The sequence below is a fragment of the Columba livia genome, chromosome 1, assembly GCF_036013475.1.
Source record: "Columba livia isolate bColLiv1 breed racing homer chromosome 1, bColLiv1.pat.W.v2, whole genome shotgun sequence".
Taxonomy (NCBI): Eukaryota; Metazoa; Chordata; class Aves; order Columbiformes; family Columbidae; genus Columba; species Columba livia.
In genome coordinates, this window is record NC_088602.1 from 163,657,182 (window position 1) to 163,671,327 (window position 14,146).

General features: G+C 34.0%; 1 protein-coding gene across 13 annotated transcripts in view; it reads right to left on the reverse strand.

The window, feature by feature from the left end:
* CEP290 (centrosomal protein 290) overlaps positions 1-14,146 on the reverse strand; it is a 52,549-nt gene that overhangs the window by 13,242 nt on the left and 25,161 nt on the right. For all 13 annotated transcript variants that reach the window (XR_010468220.1, XR_010468218.1, XM_065042051.1 and 10 more), the window contains 15 exons: positions 13,296-13,407; positions 12,309-12,514; positions 10,785-10,936; positions 9,717-9,828; positions 8,490-8,945; positions 7,257-7,421; positions 6,925-7,032; positions 6,702-6,836; positions 5,376-5,642; positions 4,195-4,302; positions 3,416-3,615; positions 2,525-2,738; positions 2,190-2,327; positions 1,878-2,099; positions 1,203-1,319 (listed from right to left, as the gene is read on the reverse strand). Coding sequence is in view for 11 of the 13 variants with exons in the window: in XM_065042051.1 (XP_064898123.1) it covers positions 1,203-1,319; positions 1,878-2,099; positions 2,190-2,327; positions 2,525-2,738; positions 3,416-3,615; positions 4,195-4,302; positions 5,376-5,642; positions 6,702-6,836; positions 6,925-7,032; positions 7,257-7,421; positions 8,490-8,945; positions 9,717-9,828; positions 10,785-10,936; positions 12,309-12,514; positions 13,296-13,407 (2,712 nt within the window). In the remaining 2 variants the exon portion in view is untranslated. The remainder of the gene's footprint in view (positions 1-1,202; positions 1,320-1,877; positions 2,100-2,189; positions 2,328-2,524; positions 2,739-3,415; positions 3,616-4,194; positions 4,303-5,375; positions 5,643-6,701; positions 6,837-6,924; positions 7,033-7,256; positions 7,422-8,489; positions 8,946-9,716; positions 9,829-10,784; positions 10,937-12,308; positions 12,515-13,295; positions 13,408-14,146) is intronic.

Below are 14,146 nucleotides of genomic sequence, written 5' to 3' on the forward strand. Positions count from 1 at the left end.
AAAGTAAATAGCAGGCTCAGATGGATACTTTAAGTACGCTGTAGTGACTGGTGTACAAAGCTGATACAGTTTAATGCTATTACCGAATTCTTCCTGAGCTTCCAATATTCATTTTACAAAAAAGGAGTGACATATTTTATGAAATTAGAGGTGCGAGTGCAATGTATCTTTTAACTTTGAAATACGCATTAGTAAAGAAGACAGACAAAAGAAAAAGAGATGTTTTTCTATGCCAGTTTACAGCACATCCGTCTTCTGCAGCTCACCAGGAGTTTATATGCCCCTGCTGCACAGCTGTACGTTTTAGTTTATTTTTCCTATGAGAAATGGAATCTCTGTGTCTACATGAGGACAAATGGCTACTGAAAAATCACAGTCAATATTCCTGTAAGCAATTTTTTTTTAAATGGACTTTTTCCTTCTCCAGTTAGCCCCTGTACTTCTCCATCTTCATTCTAAACAGTTACTGCTACTAAGGGACAGAGGGAAAGCAAAATCTTGGAAAAAGGAAAAAACATGTCAAGTTTGAGAAAAATAACTCTAGAAACTAAGCAACGGTTATTTAAAAGTCTCAATTAATTGAAAGCATAAGTGCAGTCCTGGAATAATATCTAATATCATGAATAGTCTTCATGTCATTATACAAGCATGCTATAATATTCCAGTATACTTCATGATTACTATGACACTAACTACTTACCAAAGTAGTAAAATAACAAGTGAAAAACCAAACCAAACAACTGGTAAAATGAATGCTTCTCCAATCACTCAGAACCTCTTGTATGTGGAGAACACTACTGTGAAGAATAATCACTTACACAGACATCATCCCTTTTAGGATGCACATTTTTGTTCCTAAGTACTTCATGTTTTTCATCATTGCATTGATTTTACAAATACACATTTGACAGCACTTACGTAATCAATTTCACTGCTACCTATAAAATCTTAGTTCCAAGATTTGTAATTGATCTTTAATTCTACAAGAAGGGCAGAAAAAACATTAATATAACAGTACTAAGCAACAAGAGCAGTAACAAAGATCACAGGCAACATGAAGAAGTTACAGTAATGAAACCACTTTTCTCGTGATCAAGTTTGTTTGGTTGCTTTGGGTTTTTTTTGGATGCAACAGGGAGAGCTGAATTGCCTACGCCCAGGCTGATGATGTCTTTCAAAGCCATGATCTAAACATCACTTACCTTGTCTTCTCTTACACCTTTTTTTCCTGTTTCTTCACACTTCTTCTCCAGCTCACTTTCCAACTTTTTAATTTTTTTCTGAAGTGCATCTATCAGATTTTGTTCATCAGCTTTGCTCTGAAAAATTACACACTTTTACAAACTTGAAGTGTAATGGCCACTACCTAAGTATCTTTCTCCACTTAAAAATAAGGGGTTTAATTCCAATTGGTAGAATTGTTTTACAACCTAAATGATCTTTAAAAAAATATCTTTAAATTATTAAAGTATTGGAACGTAACTTTGCATTTCTAAATGGAATAATCAGCAGCAAGTAGATGAATTAAAAAAACAATGAGACAATTCTACTGTAACTCCTTTACTTTTCTTCTTAAAAGGGAAATAAGGACAGCCAGGAAGATAAAAAAATTCCATTTTCAAAGAAGCTTTGAAAGTAGTAATTCAACTCCTCAGACTCCTTCAAACATATTCCAAAAAACAAGTATTTTTCAGTCTCTTCCTTTTATTTGAGGCATGCTTCCCACTGCAACTGCTAATAGCTCACATGTAACCCAGCTGATGAACAAATATAAATTTTTAAATCAAGTGTAACTCTCAATGCCTGCCAAAATAATTTGTCTTCCCCTCAAAACCAGCACATCTCTGCAGAAACATATTTTTAAAAATCATTTCTACCTGAATGATACTGCTTAGCCTCTTAATCCGTTTCTTCAGTTCTTCATTTTCTTTTTCCATTTCATCTTTTTCTCTCAACATTTTAGCAAATGCTTTTTGTTTCCTCTGAAGTTCTTGGTTCAACTCATCCCTTTCATCAGATAAAGAACTTTCCCTGGCTTTACTTATTTTAAGGTTATCTGTAAGTTTTGTAATCTGGTTGTTTAATTCCTCGATCTGTGTCTAAAAGAAAACAAACAAAACAGCAAACTCTCAAAATCAGTATTATCAACAATACAGCAATACAATATAGTGATACTACTTAGTACTCACTGTGAGCCCCTTTGTTTCTCTGTCAACAATCTCCTGGACATTCATATTTGCCTCTTTTTGTGATGCAGCAGAAATAATCTGCTGTTCAGCGTTAGCAGTCATTTCTGCTCGGAGTTCCAGAAGTGCTTTACTCAAAGCCTGGAAAGAATAAATTCAACTTATTTTAAGTGAAGAAACTGCTAATATGAACATTGCAAAAGAAGAAAAGACAACTATATTTTACTATGATATATGATGCAATTAAATTCTGCCTCCCACTCTACTATACAGAGTTCTTAAGCATTAAGCAACATTAAAAGTTTATGTGACATAGGCATTAATCTTTGTTGACTAACTTTTTGCTGCTTCTCTTTTATTGCTAACTGGCTCTTCAGCTGTTCCACCAGGTTTTTCAGTCTTGCTGTAGGTGCTCTATTATTTGCTTCTTTTTGAACCTCTAGTTCAGCTTTTACATTTGCTAATTCCTTCTCCGTCTGAGATAACACGTTCCTCAGTTCATTTGCTTCATCTTTTAGATGTCCCACATCTACTGTGTGCTTTTCCTGAAGCCTAATAAAAAATAAGCATTAATAGGGTACACTGGAACAATTAAGTTGAATTCCAAATAAATAGTGAAGGGCATGTTGTTATATTTTTAATTATTGTTAAAGCAAATACACACAGATTTGGAAACAGCAAAAAAAGACTGACTCAACAAAGAAGGTCTCCATTTAATATGAAAATTACTCAAGGTCACCAAAATGAGATTAGAGCACTGTTCATTCTAATTTCTGGCCCTAACAGATAAAGAATGCATCACACCTTTCTCCTTTAAAACAAAGGTTAAATTTTTGTGAGTTTAAACTTATTAGGTAGCAAGCCCAAATGGATGTATCAGGAGAAAAAAAAAACAAACCACAAACCAGCAAGTATCAGAGTAACTTAAAGACAACTCTAATAGCAAGACTCCTTGCATACTTTTTCACAAAGCTGACAACTGAAAGGCATTTTTCCAAGCCACAGTTTTTCAGTATTAGCCCCCATGAAGGGCTACAGATTAATAATCATTTACCATTTACAACCATAATAACTCTCCTGAGTCAGTTTTTTCAGCTAAATCTGAAATTCAGCAAAAACATGTTCAATTGGATAGACCAGTCCTGTAGCAGCAATACATAACTGATTTAATCAAATCTGTGATACTGTGAAGTCCAGTTGTGATTTATGTTAAGAGTCTAAAAACTTACTGGGCTCTCATAGTCTCAAACTCTTTGATTTTCATTAAAGTGATTTGTTTTTGTTTCTCCAAATCAGACGATGTTTTCTTTAATTTTCCAACAAGTGAAGCAAGAGAATTATCCTGCTCTGCTACAGTTTGCTCCATTTCAGCTAGGCGGAGAAGATGTTTGTTGTTGGAAAGTGATAAAGAAGTCTTTTTCATTAACTCCTGTAAAACAAAACAAATACTTGTAATAAACATTTTAAGCTCTAATTTAAAGGTAAGCGTTAGTGATGCATTTTAAACTCAGTCCTGGATATAAACAAGCATTAATATCTAACATGTTTATTTACTGAGATGTGATTCTTAGTTCACAGAGAAAGGAGTCACACTGGTTTGAAGAGAACTTTGTGCATCTAATAATCCACAGAATAACCAGTTAAATAGATATTTCATCTTATCATAAAGAGTCAAGAGAAGTTTATTGAATGGGTTGGTTTAACACCATGACAGATTGAATGAACAGAAAACAAAACATAACTTTATCTCCTAGAAGTCTCCATAAATTAGGATGATATGAAAAATGCATATATATACTGAGGTGACAACTTTGCTTTTTTACACTGTACTTCTAATCCACTTCTTGCAAGTTCACTCAAGAATAATACAATAATTGTGTATCAACCACCCATTTATTTTTTCTCTCATCATTTATTACCTGCTTTTGACTGTAAAACTGTTCTTCTAGCCAACAATTTTAACTATTTGGGAACAACTTCACTAATCCCACAAATACACACAACTTACCAAAGCAGTCTGTTTGAATTTGTCAAGGGAATTGTCAGTATGCAAATTTAACTTCTGATGTAGAACTCTAAGGTCTTCCTCATGCTTCTTTGCTATTTCCTCTTGTTCCTGTTAGTTCAAAACAAATATGTAACTCTACTGATGCACACTATTCCAGAAAGCCATGAAACTATCCTACCTTCATGTTGATTGCTCACTCATTGCTTGGTATTGCTCCCCAAATTTTCCTCTAATTCTGGCAGCTTTTATAATTCTTTTCTTCTTGATGTAATAAATGATTTTTTTATTTTTTTTAACACTATTGGGAAAAAATCTACTATTGCAGTTTTAAGCTAAGTAGCAACTAGTATGGTGCAACAGGATAGGAGCTGGAGAGCAAAACAGTTGATGTTGGTCCTCATCATCTATGTCTATGTACTTCTCAGGTCTCTTTACTTTGGACTGTGGTGTGATCTCAGGGGTTGAATGTCTGCTATCAGACAGAACACAGTAGAGTGATTTTTAGAGTCCATCTTCTGGCTTATTTCCAAATCAAAAAACTTTATTTCCCCCGGAAGAAATAGCTACACGTGTAAACCAAAGAACATTAAGTGGACATGATAGGAAGTCTGCTTTGGAAATATCCTGATCCAAACACACTAAATCTGATGCATATTTAGTTTTGAAGTACCTCTTAGACACAAGATTTAGGCTTTAAAATATGCTTAAAGTATATAAAGAATAAAAAGTATGCTTAAATAATATAAATTATGCTTAGATAAATGGTTTATGCATTAAAATATGCTTCAATTTACAATATGCTTTAAGAAGCATATTTTCCATAAATGCATGTCTTTCCTGTGCCTTACAAGTTCACTACCAGCTGCAGTCCAGTGATCACTGTTGCAAGTATTGGAAAACCCCATGTAAATATACAATATGCTGAGACCACAGCAGAATTTTAATGTTCTTCCTGTCACACTAATTTAATTCCTAGACATCCATATACATAACCTCTTGATCGAGCATGCCTTCTATTTTAAGATAAAAAATACTACATGAACTTTTTATACAAAAGCTTACTAATTGTCTCTGTTCTGTTACCTCTGAGGTCAGAAACTTTTCACTAGCAATGAGCTGAACAAAGAATCAACTAAAACAATGTAAAAATGGCAGAAATTTTATGCAAAATGTTTAAATACCTCTCTTGCTTTAGCAAGCAAACGTTGGTATTTTTTTAACACTTCCTCCTTTTGATTTAATCTTGCTTGCATATTTGCAATGGTTTGATGAGCAATTTTTATGGCATGATGGTACTCTGGATCCTCTTCTTGTTTGCCTAAGTCGGCCATTATTTTCTCTCTTTCTGATGTTGCAGGTAATCGAAGTCTTAGTTCATTTATAACTTTATCTCTTGATAAAACATTTTGTTCAGCTTTCCACAGTGCAGCTTCCTTTTCTTTTAATTTCTGCAACAAAAGGTAATTGTTGTATTTCCCGAATTCAAACACTGAAAAATCATCTTACTTTTTAAAAAACGTACCAGAAAGATCTGTCTAAATGGACTTATAAACACACTCCTTATGGGGAGAGGCTGAGGGAGCTGGGGTTGTTTAGTCTAGAGAAGAGAAGGCTTAGAGGTGACCTCATCACTCTCTATAACTACCTGAAGAGAAGTTATAGCCAGGTGGGGATTGGTCTCTTCTCCCAGGCAGTTAGCAATAGGACAAGGGGGCATGGGCTTAAACTCTGCCAGGGGAAATTTAGGCTGGATATTAGAAAGAAATTCTTTACAGAGAGTGATCAGGCATTGGAATGGCCTGCCCAGGGAGGTAGTGGACTCGCCGTCCCTGGAGGTTTTTAAACTGAGATTGGACATGGCACTTAGTGCCATGATCTAGTAAATGGACTGGAGTTGGACCAAGGGTTGGACTCGATGATCTCTGAGGTCTTTTCCAACCCAGTCGATTCTGTGATTCTGTGAAAACATTTTGCACTCAGTTCTGGCTGTATAGGATTACTATTAGATGAAGTCCCAGAGTATCATTACCATGTCTTTATGTACTATTTGCTTGGCATAATGCACTTACACAACTCATTTTGTGCTACCCAATTTAGAACTGGTGTTTTTCAAATTTCTTAAGAACCACAAAGTATCTTCTGTAACAGAATTTCAGTTTAGCAACCCAGGATAAAAGGATTTTGCTGTGCTACTTATTAAATTTAATTTCAAACTTAATAAATTTAACTAGATGAATTTTGTACAGCAAGAGCATCTTACCCTACTAAATGAATGTTCTAAGACATTCAAAAATTTTTGCCAGAAATTTGCCCCAATGCAAAAAATATTCCATTTTAGTCATGGCGTGATTTTATAATTTACACTTTCTCTGTGTTAAATGCATCTAAGGGATTGGACACATTTGAGTGACACTTATAAAAGGATATTTGTTATACAGAAAAACATTTTAAAGGGCATAGAAATACAAACTTTGTCCCTTTATATGATAATTTATACATTTAATTACCTCCTCCAGTGATTTGCAGGTTGCCCTGGTTTCCAGTATTGTTCGAATATGCTCCCGAATCTTTCTCAAAGCCAACTCAAGCTGTTGTGGGAGTGGCAGATTTGGGTCTGGAACTGATCCTGTAGCCTCTTCTAACTGCACAGAAAGATTCATATTAATGTAATTCTGAAAACTCTAAAAAAAGTGCCTATGGGTCTATTTTTAGTCAATTCAGTGCATGTACCTTTAGAGCTGTACTAAGTATTTCATTTTGTTGATGATCATACAGGTCTAATTGCCGCTGCAGTTCGACTTCCCTCTGGTCCCAAGCCATTTGCCTTTCCTCATGAAACTGAATGAAAGTTTGATAAAGATATTTTATTTACTGAAAGCAATGGGAATTTTAAAACCAAATTAAAGAGGAGAAAAAAAGAGCCACTAAAATGTAAAATACTCAAATGGAACCAAGATACAAACATCTATGTTAAAAACTTACTAGGAAGAATCTTTCTTTTCAAAATCACTTAGTGAAATAAGGAATAGGCTGTTTTTCTAGTAGCACACAGAAATACATACCTTGTTCTGCTGTACAATTTCTTCTTCCAGATTGTTGATCGTATGTTCATATTCAGAGATTATATTGCGCAAATACTTCACCTCTTCCTTTTGCTTGACTAACTCTCGATTGAGCTTAAGTTCCTGCAGATGGAGTTCCTCCATCTTCATGTGCCATTCAATTACCTAATAATGAATGGTACACTATTATATTTGCCAAACCCACGGGCCAAATAGATGCAGCTACACTCTTTGACTTTGAAGCACTATGACACTTATCCAACCAAGCAGAAGAAAAAGGGTTCTGCCTTTTTAAGCTGCTTCTTGAGTGAGGAGGCCTGGCAAGAGTATGGAACTGCAAAGGGCAGCAGACAACTGGAAAGGCAACAGGTTTCCCCTATGGTGAGAGAAGTGCATTGCAAATAATCTTCAGACCACCTAACTAGGCTATACCCTATGCATCTGTCCAGACGAACAAAAAAAGCGTGCAAGAAGTTTGGTTGACTTTTCTAAAAAGCAAAAGATTTTCAAAATGATTAAAACTGGTATGTATTCGAAAACAAACATGTACTAAGAGTAACAGACATATTTATGTCAACATGCCCTAGAAAAACATTTGAAAACTGGCTTAAAGCTAAAACATGCCACTGCTTACAGACATCTTTAGCCATGACAGATAAAACCTCATTATATAATACACAGTGATCTGGAAGAGAAGTGAAAAGCCCTTACTAAAATTTCAAGGCAACATTGTTTACAATAGGAAAAGATGATTAAGTAGAATTACATGAGTGTAATAACATTTCTGACCATGCTGCTTATATTATTGCCCCTAGATTTATTTCAAAAGACAAGGATTTGTAGTGAAGATTTCAATGTAAGTCCATGGAACAGAACTTTCAGAATGCTACTCCCTGTTTAATTTAATTTCATTTCATTCATAATTTAATTCAACTTATAATTTCATTCTATTTAATATAACTGAATTCCTAGTTAGCCTCTACTTCCTATGCCACTTAATTGGGCACAAAATTAGTATATCTGACTGTGCCGACTTTTAGAGGACAAATAACTAATGATGTATTCATTTTTAAAATAGGAAACCAAAAAATCATAGCTGTCATATTCTAGCAAAGTGTATTTTGAAAGCATTAAGTTCTACATTAAAATACATTTAGTGAACAAACTAAACTGAAATATAATTTAAAAGCAGATCAGATGAACAAAGCTATTCAAAGTTGTAAAATAGCAAACCTTTTGAGCTCCTCTTGTATCCTTCAATGCACTTACTAATTCTTCTAAACTCTTCAGCTTTAAGTCCATCTCTAAAGCTCTGTTTTCTGCATTTCGACGCTCCTCCTGGGCATGCTGGACTTCCTCCAGGATCTTCAGTTTGTCATTCTGTAGCTGAATCATTGTTTTAGAGAATTTTTCTTGCTGTGCTAAAGGCAGAGCACCACTAAACTGCCGCCGCAAAGACTGAACTGTCTGCTGTAGATGTTTGGCTCTGTTTCTTCCTTCCATTCGGGCAAAATATAAGGCTTGCTCCCTCTCATCAAGCTTCTGCTCTAAACGCAGATTATGGATCTCCATCTTCTGTAGTTTCAATTTAAGTGTCTCCAATTTGCCTACAGCAACAGATTCACTATCTTGAAGGGCCATGATGTGTTGATGCAGTTTTGCAATAACTGCTTTTTCATCTGACTGTGCCTAAGAACAAAATAAATAGAACAAATTTATTTTTCATTTTGAATATGTTAATGCAGTGCATATGTAAATAAAAACAAGCTATTAACTTTTTATTTTATAAATACATTACATGTATTTTATTCCATGGATAAGAGCAACAATTAGTCTCTAAACCCAGCTTTTTATTTTTCCACTGTTGCTCCTACAGTCACATTTTAGAAGTACACTTTTTCAGATACTGACCTTAAAAATTGTATCATTCCAAAATACCAGGAAATGAAGAAGAAATGTAAACCTAAACTTAGATAATATAGTAACGTAAAAGCTGACAGGAGTGTTATATTTAGGGATTCAAATTATTCTAGAACATGAAAACAAATCTCAAACAATTGTTTCAGCTAATAACAAAGCAATATAACAAGTCTGCTGCAAATCTTTGAGATTTACAAGTCATAGCTTATCTTATAAAAAACAATAAATACTTTCTGATATTACATTTAAATATTGACCACGAGCTATTAATCATATTGAAATAAATATTACCTAAATAACACTGAAAAAAGGCTCAGGATCTGTAATAGCTGTACAGCTAGAAATGGAAAAAATGAAGACAGGAATAATTAATGGAATACAGAACTCTGGAAAGGGTACAGCCACTGCAAGGGCCATCTTCCTAAAATTCTTCTGGAATGCTTCTGCATTTTTCTAATGCATTGTAAAATTACTTCATTTCTTCTCACTCCAAACTGCAAAAAAATCCAAACTGCAGTGTTAATAAAGTTTGAATTTTACCTGATAGTCTAAAATTTGCATTCTAAGAGATTCCACTTCTTTATCTCTGTATTGCTGTCGTGCCTCCAGAGCTTCAACTTGCATTTTTGCTACATCAGACAGTTCTCTTAACCTTGCAGGGAAGACAAGAGTATGCATCACTTGAAACCACTGAATAACTTATTTCTTCTACATGGAACATGCTAAGAAAAGTCGCTTAGTATGTTTCCTCATACCAAAACATTTGAAGACTTTGCTCTTTCCAGCACACTCTTCTCTACCACTCAGCATCCTGGTTATGAAAATTCTTCTGCATTGCTATTCAAATTTTTCACAGGACATATTCCTGTAAGTTATGCAGAAGTCTGCCAGCAGTAACTTACTCCAGGAAAACAATGCCATTGTTTTTACCTGAACTAAGCACCTCTGTCTTCTACTTCTCTCCCACTTCAGGACATAAATGCTCAAAAGCTTGCTTCCCCAAGTCTAATCACTTATTTGCAGTGTCAAAAATGACTGCAAATATCCCCATAGAGTTTGCTGTTTTAGGAATGTAATAAGTTTATTTACTTGAAGACAAATGTCCATACCAACATCCCTAAAAAGGTCAGTTTTTCAATTTATGCATAGGAAGTTCCTCTAAGTAAATGGAAAAAGCAAAACAAACCAAAACCCACTGCAGTTTAACCTTCAAGATATATGTGACCCTTTGAAAGTACGAATTGCTTTCCAATTTCTGAGATTTTCATACATTTAAGAGAGGCTGTAGCACAGAAACAAAAGAAACCTTAATTAATTAGTTTTAAAATACTAGTAATAACTATGTAAGTGCACACTTACCCATGCCTATCCAGGCCAGCACTTAATTACTTGTTTAAATCACAATGAAGCAAATTATTTTCTTTATACTCATGAATTGAATGCTTAGTTTTCAACTCTAAATTGGGCATATATAAATGCCAAAAAAATCAGGTTTTGAAAACTATCTGTTAGTCATACATAAGTAGCGTATTACATAAACCTATATAGCCTAGATTTTTGCATGCTGCCAAACACTCTGCTTTCAAAATCTGTTACTTCAACACTTACTTTGATACTTCAATCTTGAGCTCCATCTCACGCTTCTCTAGGTCCATAATTTGTCGCCTATCTGCATCACTTACTGCCTTACTTACACTCTTTGACAGTTCATCTCTTAATTCCTGCTCCACTTTCTGTGCCTCAAGGTTGATTTTGGTGAGCTTAAAAAAAAAGAAACAAAGCCAGAAACAAACAAAATGGTATCCTAAGAACACAACTATTCCCAACCCTGCAAAGAAAAAGCAGTGTCAAAAGTATCTTTTCCTTTTCAGTCATTACAAAACATTGTTCAGCTGTGTTCGAAAAACTATTTCCTTTCCTCTTTGCTTAAACATCTTTTTGTTTGCAGCATTGCATACACACAGGAACAGATAGAAAGGCTGGCACACAACAGGATTCTAAATTAAACACATTTTTTTGAATGAATTTTCTTAAAACTATTACTGCAATAGTTTGCTGTTAAACCCAAATAAGAAAAAAAAGAATAAATAAACTCTGTAAACTCTTCAGGAAATCAACAGTCTTATATATTTATATACTGTCTAGTATACCAGGATTGGCAACACAAATGCAAGTCATAAGTGACAGACTCATAATAGTGTAGTTCTTTTGTTCTTTCTACAAATAACTTTCATAATTAATAATACTGACACTGAAAAGCTTTACAAAGTTTCAGTTAGTCCATGTCCCAAATTATTTCAAATCAAAACAGTGTAACAAAGACTAGAAAAAACAGTACAGAATTAAGGAGTCCAGATAATTGCAAGCTAAAATAGCTAGGCTGAAGACTAGCAAAGCACAAGGAGGGGGAAATGAATACAATCTATCAACATTCTTGACAAAATAACTTCTTTTTCTTCCCTTGTGTTTAAATTATAGGCCAGTACCGACACAAGAACAAATGTGTACAACTACCTATAAATAAATTTAGGCTGGAAATTATGATAAAGTCTCCTACAATTAAATAATTACTTTATGGAACAAACTTGAAATACGAATAGTGGGGACAAAAACATCTAACAAGATTTAAGATGGATATGACAGGAATACTGAAGACCATCAGCTTCAATGGCACGTAATTTCTATTCCTGTATTATAGACAAAGTTTGTCATGCGACAGAGGACATAGCCAGTCTGTAACAGAATCATATAATTTGCAAAAGGCATGCAAAGGACTAACATTTTTTGAATCATTAGTAATTAAAGGAAAATTAGCAGAAAAGGGATCATACGAATTAGGATACCAAAAAACAGGTCAAGAGCAGACTTTTTTCTAGCAGTCTGCTGAAAAACTAGCAAACTATCATGTGTTTTGTAAAGATTAACTAGTATTTGAAATAAACTGCTGACAAATCAGTTATATTTTTTACAAATGTCCTCTGCATGCAGAATTGCAGCTCTTAAAGACAGCTATGTTTTGCACCATAAGCTTATTTGCAGTTGTGATACAAAAGAGATTAATCTTTTTTGAAAAGCCCAAAAATATGTTTTTAAGCTGTGTTAGATGATGTTGTAAAGCCTCAACAGATTTACCTCAGCAAATTTTGTTTCCAATTCAAAATTACGTTCTTCTATTTGCTTTACAGTGTTCCTTAAATGTTCATACATTCGTTGCGAATGTTCTGCTCTCTGTCTTTCGTTTAGTTCCTTCATTTCCAACATCGTGATTTTCTTAGAAATGGACGAAATTTCACTGTTGGTTATTGCTTTTGTGGCCTTGTCCATGGCACTGTCATCCCCTACATTAAAAAATATTTAAATTAGGAAATACGCAAGCTGATTTAACTATGAAATTATTTGCACCATGAAAAAGAACATGAGATTTACTTTGTCAGATAAACTGTATCAAAACACCTGTATTATTTTTTTAAACTGCAAGCATGGCTATCTTGCCTTATTACATGTTTGAAAGGTATCTAATTTGAATTAAATATTATTATTAATTATAAATGGGTATATCTGCATATATCTTTAATTCAGCTGAAAAATCTTCAGGAAATTTAATTTTAAAACTGTAAGAGAAAAATATGTAGGTGAGGAGTTCTTGGATAATGGGAATGTAAACTGTACGCAAAGAAGCCCCAGCGATCAAGAAAAAAATACTTCATTAGAGAACGTGAACCCAGGAAAAATAAATCTTCCTGAGAACATATGAAGTACTTTGACTGATAATCAAGTCAGAACATATTGCACCCTATTCAAAAATTAAAAAATCAGGTGACATTACAAGTTCCAGCTTTTAAACCCTTGAGCCAGTAACCCAAGAAATGTCAAGGTGGAACAGTTTTCAGAGGAAGACAGCAAAGTTGGTTTTGGTCAAACAGATAAATAAAATTGAACAAATACCAAGAAAAAAAAAATCACAAAAAAAATTTAAGACCATTAATGAAAGATGCAAAATAGTTTTGGCTTTTTATTTTGTTCTTTAAGATACATCAATTTTAAAACGTTTTAAAATAGTACTTTTATACCGGACATACCATTTGATTTTTAACATTGCAATATAATTTTCATACTTGCCCAGTTTAGTCATCTGTTCCCAAGCCTGTTCTACAGTGTGAAGTTTCTCTTTCGTGATCTCCAGTTCCTTATTCAATGAATTTATCTGTGTTTTCAATGATTCATTCTCACGCTGTATAACAAAATTTGCAACATAACAGCAAACTATTTAACTGTAATGGACTTGATGTTCAGTATCTATAAAATCTTAGAAATTAACAGATTTTACACATAAACACAAGCCATAGTCTACATATATTGCAACAGAAGAAGTGGTTTCCTCCTAAGCGTAAAAATGCTAGTCTTGGTTTTCTATGTTGTACCTTACTGTCAATTAGCATTACTGAGAATACTTATCATGAGTGACTGTGATTCCTAGAGTGTCTGGAATTGGATTCAGAAATCTATGTTTGTCATACTAAACACCCCATTAACAGTGGGAAAGAAAGAAGCACTTCTCGAGGATTTTTCATACCACACAGGATATTTCATCTTGCATATAAATGCATGTTTGAGACAGATCATATTGTTCCATTTAGCACTTCTAGGCAACTAATCTGATGCTGAACAGTAGTACATGTTCCTTCACTCCTCCAAAGAGAAACACAAATTTCCACATTAACCAGTAAAACAAATTGAATCCTTCATATAAATTTTCAATTTCTAATATTCTAAACACATTTTTCATTTGCTGTTGATAAACGATTCTCTAGCTCTGTGAAATTGCAGAAATACGCAATGCAAGTTGTCACACACAGTTTCATAAAATAGAGAAGGAATCATTCATTCTTTTGCTAACACAAATGCAACTACCTGTTCCCAAGCAGACAAATTTAATAGTTCACCACATGTATTCAACCCTTTGTCAACCA